The sequence below is a fragment of the Arachis ipaensis genome, chromosome B06 (genome assembly GCF_000816755.2).
Source record: "Arachis ipaensis cultivar K30076 chromosome B06, Araip1.1, whole genome shotgun sequence".
Classification (NCBI taxonomy): Eukaryota; Viridiplantae; Streptophyta; class Magnoliopsida; order Fabales; family Fabaceae; genus Arachis; species Arachis ipaensis.
Window position 1 is genome coordinate 27468834 of NC_029790.2, and position 5274 is coordinate 27474107.

Genomic DNA, 5274 nt, shown 5'->3' on the forward strand with positions numbered 1-5274 from the left:
ACACACTTTAGTACACTTACTTTCAAATTTTAACCCGTAAATATTATTAAATTAACGACCAAAACTTAGACCAAAGAAATATTTTTAAATTAAAAATTAAAGCATAATTATATAAATGCGAAATAAGTTCATTCTAATAATTACTAAATAATTTCATCTATAATGATGTTTATGTACAAATATTTTTTATAACAAAATTTAACTAAAGTGTGACACAAGCTCAACAAAAAAATTAACTTGTACGTACATCTATTTTTCCTAAGATAAATCATGTGGCTGTGTTGACAACAAAGTCGACATATTAAAATTGATCATCTTTAATTTACATCCTATAATCAGATGCAAAAACAAATTTGTCCAAAATGAAACCTCAAAGTTGAAGTAATAATTAAATTAAAACAAATAACAAGATTCAAAACAAAAGACGATATATGATATGATATATAAAAGCTACTCCACGATGAGTAACACTCAACTATATACAAAAAAGATGGTAATAATTAAAAAGTAGACACTGACTTTTTAAAGAAATCAGAGGATATGGCCATATGGGTACGTTGATAACTGTGACTCTATCTCCAAACTCCAATTAGTTGCGTGAAATAATGTGGATCCTAATATCTACGTATAGTTATACTTATACATACACTAACATAGTATATATACGACAGCCAACTATATAAGAAGCATGAACCTTCATTGGTGAAGTGGTGTGTCATCTATTGTTTCTTGTGGCCCAAGTAATTTATCAATAGGTGGTATTGGAAGATGGATGGTCATACACAAAAATGGTTGGAAAAAGCGAAGCCATTCATAGGTGTGATTTTCTTGCAGTTTGGATTTGCCGGCATGGATGTTCTATCCAAGGCTGCACTCAACAAGGGAATGAGCAATTATGTTCTTGTTGTTTATCGCCATGTTGTTGCCTTCATTGTCATAACCCCCTTCGCATTAGTCATTGACAAGTATGTATTCTCTATTCTTTGTCAATTGAAAATGTTTAAACCACTCTTTCTTATTCTTATTTGTATACTCATCGTTTCTACGATGAGTATAGAAATAAGTATCAAAAGTGCGTTACTCCAATAAAAATATTTATATGTGAAGATAAAATCTTGAATTGTTAGATAACTTGATATATTTTACTAAGCATATTTAATTGAATCATCTAACGATCTACATGAAGATGTCTTCATAGAAATAGCCATTTTATTGACAAAACTAGTCCTGGTCGTATAACTTGAATTAATTTAGTATGTTGATGTTTTACCAGGAAAGTGAGGCCAAAGATGACATTTTCAATCTTTATGAAGATGGTGGCACTAAGCATACTAGAGTAATTTTCTGCATGGCTATCTATGATTTCTCTCATGGAAATTGAAACACTCACTTAATTAACTCTTGATATTTATTAATAATTACTATATTTTTTTTTAAATTATTATTGGCAGGCCAGTTATTGATCAGAATTTATACTTTTTGGGAATGAAATACACAACAGCAACCTTTGCCGCTGCCATGACCAATATGCTTCCTGCCATTACCTTTGTCTTGGCCTGCATTCTTAGGTAATTAATTAATGATTATTATTTCACTTCCTTTGGTGATGAAATGTTTCTTTGAAATTTGGTAAACACTTAACTACTTGTATTGGATTTGGATATATCATTCCAGAGTGAGGGGTATGGTGGTCCTTAAATTGGTCTCTATATGCAGCATCCGTAAAAAAGAAGCTTTCTCTAAAGAAAAACAACACGGAGAGAAAAAAATTTTGTTAACAAATATATTACTATAATCATAAGAATAAATTTTCTAAAAAAATAAGTGTTAGGTAAAAAAGCATACAAATAAATATATTTATATTGTATTAGATGCTATTTAATTTTGTATAGAGTGACATTTTTTTCCAGTAAAATGGCAGTATTTTGTTAGAATTTATTTGTTGTCAACAAATTTTAATTCATTTATTGATAGATAATTATAACTATTTTATGTATATACTGAAAATTAACTAACAAAGTAATTATTTATATAAAATATATATTAAAATATATAAAATAATATATATTTATACAAATTTATAATAATTAATATAGTGATTAAATTTTAGTATATATCTAATATTTTTGTATTATTTTTTGACTGAATCAATATGAATCCGTAGACCAAGCCCTCAGAATTTTTTAAAGGAAAGTTCTTTGGAGCCTATGATTTTTTGCCTAAATTGTCTAAACATATAAATAGAAAAAAATAAGACTCACTCTTTTATTTTTAAATTCTATGTCTAAAATTTAGGCAAAATAGAAAGCATCTTTTTTAAAAGCAAATTTGTGTACACTGTACAGGCTTGAGAAGGTGAAAATAAGAAGTGTACGGAGTCAAGCAAAGGTGGTTGGGACTCTAGCAACTGTTGCAGGTGCCATGGTTATGACACTGCTTAAAGGCCCAGAGCTCTTCGGGGCCCATGGAAGCAATACCCATAACCAGCATAATAATGGGGTAAACCTTCATGATGTCATTAAGGGTTCCATCATGATCACTGTTGGCTGCTTTAGTTGGGCTTGTTTCATGGTTCTTCAAGTGAGTCTTTCATTTCTTTATTTACAATATAAGAATTCTTTAAAATGAAAAATAAGATTTTTAACCATTAATTATAAGATTAAAAATAATATAAATTTAATTTGTTATTTTTTTACTGGAAAATGATTAAATGGTTAGCAGACTTGATAGTTACAGAATAATCCTTGGTCTAAAGTTATGATGTGTGGTGTGTAGTCTGTTACACTAGAAGCGTACCCTGCTGAGCTGTCACTTACATCATGGATATGCCTATTGGGAACAATTGAAGGTGGCTTAGTGGGCCTAATTATGGAAAGGGCTAATCCTTCTGCATGGACTCTACATTGGGATACAAAACTACTTGCTGCTGCCTACAGTGTGAGAGCTAATTCGTTAATTTAGTCAATTATTTAACAATTTTCATACCACATATAAATAATCAGCTTAGTTTTTGTAACACATATGCTCTTGGTTATTTTGCAGGGCATATTTTGCTCTGGACTAGCCTATTACATTCAAGGAGTAGTCATGAAAACTAGAGGTCCAGTCTTTGTAACAGCATTTAGTCCTCTCTGTATGGTCATTGTTGCTATCATGGGCTCCATTTTTCTCGCTGAGCAAATGTTCCTTGGAAGGTAAAATAATTCTATAAACACATGGAATTATTAGTGTTCTCAGAACCGGATTGGGAATCAAGAACGAGTCAAGCAATCGGTTCAATTTAGGATAAAAATTAATAGTAATAAATCAGTCAAAAAATTGGTTAACTGAGCAATTAATCGATTTAAAATAATAAAATATAAAAATTATTTATTCTAAAAAAAATATTTTATATATAAATATATAATTTTATTATATCTAATTCAATTTCGATTGAATTTCTGTTGAATTTTTAAACCTTTAAACTTCAAATTTTACCGATTTGATCACTGATTCGATTTTAAAATTTTGGGAATTATCTATTATCATGTTATTAACATTATATGAACTAAAAGAAAGAATATGAAAAATTTTACAGGGTGGTTGGTGCCATTGTGATTATTTTGGGGCTGTACATGGTGGTTTGGGGCAAAAGCAAAGACTATGACTCACCAAATCCAAGTATTGAAGATAACAGTAATGCCAAAAATCAGTATCTTACTCAAGAAGGCATGAATGGTAAGGAAAACATAGCTAGAGATGAACAAGTATGAGACAAGATACCAACTCTAACCACAACAACTTTATATAGTCTCATAGTTGTTTGGTCCTTCACACTATGATGTATGAGTTGAGGTTTAATTTTTACTGTAATAGTAAGGCTTCTTCATAAGCCAAGCGAAGTACCTACAACATGAACATGGTGCAACTTTCAATACAACATTATATTGATGCTGAGACTCCGTATTTTCTAGTATTAATTAATTCCACAATAGTAGAAAATTCGGTGTTCCCTTATTATGAGCATTGCTTCTCTTTATATTGGAAAACATGTGAGAAGGAAGAAACTGTGACTAGTCATAGGATTTTGCATTAACATGAAAAATGAACAAGTCAAACAAAGTTAATTAAATAAACCTCAATATAAGTAAATGTGGTTATTGGGGTTTTTAATCTTGCAACAAACATGTCCTTCAACTCCCATGCATTAATGATTGAACAACCATCATCAATATGTTATCTCTTGACATAGAATTTCCATCAGCCTTTCTCTAATCTTGAGCAATAGATATCAAATATTTGTGTAAAAAGACCTTATATATAATTTCTCTTGTTTCACCATATATAATTAAAACCTGATTGAGGGTCAACCCCATATAGGGTTTCATTTTATCCTTCCTTTCGACACAATTTATATATAGTTCTATACTAATTAACAGAGAGTTAATAGTCAATTTCATCCCCGAAAGTGTCCTCGATCTCCATTTTCGTCCCCAAAAGTCAAAATTAATCAAAAACGTCCTCGAAAAATACATGTGTTGATCACGTTCGTCCTTCCGTCTTCTCCGTTGATGAGATGGCAAACGGCCGCTTATGTGGCCCGTTAACTGCCAAGGTGGCAGTGAAGCAGGACGACGTCGTTTTGGTTGAGTGAGCCAGTAACGTTGAAACGTCGCCGTTTTGTCTTCTGAAGAGGGATTCAAACGTTGCGATGCCTTACCCCTGTCTCCTATCAACCATCGCTCTGTCTTTCGCTCCAAAACGTGTCGTCTCCCACAAGGTATGCCCTAATCGTTTGACCGAAGCTCTGCACCACCCCGACAAGGATCGTTAGTGCTGCTAGACGATTACAGTGGAAAGGCTTTGACCGTTGAATGCAGAGTTGATGTTATACTGGAGCAGCATTGCTAGTAAAAGAAGGCATTGAGACGTTGAGAGGTAAGGATTGAACTCATAATATGATTTCTGACTTATTCTGTGATGCGGTGTATTGTTACTGTGGTGGTGTTAATGTTCGTCTGATTTAGGGTTTGGGGTGACGAAGGGTGTATTAGTGTTGTTTTAGCATTTTCATGTATGAGATTGTGTTACTTTGTATGGCTCTGTGACAGTAGTCAGTGATGTTTGAATTTAGTGATGGTTCTGTTGCATGTTTTTTTCGGGTTAAAGGTTGATTGGTACCAACTGGGTGTACTAGGTGGTGATTGATACAGAGTAGTTGTTGCTGGTCATGTTTGTTTATGATGTTTTTGTGTTTGTCATTGTAGATGGAGGGTCCTCCCATGACATTTGTTT

The 5274-nt window shown here is 32.2% G+C and overlaps 1 protein-coding gene across 1 annotated transcript; it reads left to right on the forward strand.

The window, feature by feature from the left end:
• On the forward strand, nucleotides 629–3999 carry LOC107648224 (WAT1-related protein At2g37460). Its single transcript, XM_016352187.2, has 7 exons — nucleotides 629–965; nucleotides 1274–1336; nucleotides 1452–1568; nucleotides 2346–2580; nucleotides 2776–2937; nucleotides 3043–3194; nucleotides 3578–3999. The coding sequence occupies exons 1-7, from the start codon at nucleotides 769–771 to the stop codon at nucleotides 3750–3752; spliced, it is 1101 nt and encodes a 366-aa protein (XP_016207673.1). The 5' UTR covers nucleotides 629–768; the 3' UTR covers nucleotides 3753–3999.

Coding starts and splice junctions, on each gene's coding strand:
- LOC107648224 (XM_016352187.2), top strand. CDS start 769: ATGGATGGTCATACACAAAAATGGTTGGAAAAAGCGAAGCCATTCATA. Junction 1,337..1,451: donor GTGGCACTAAGCATACTAGA/GTAATTTTCTGC, acceptor TATTATTGGCAG/GCCAGTTATTGATCAGAATT. Junction 2,938..3,042: donor TACTTGCTGCTGCCTACAGT/GTGAGAGCTAAT, acceptor GTTATTTTGCAG/GGCATATTTTGCTCTGGACT.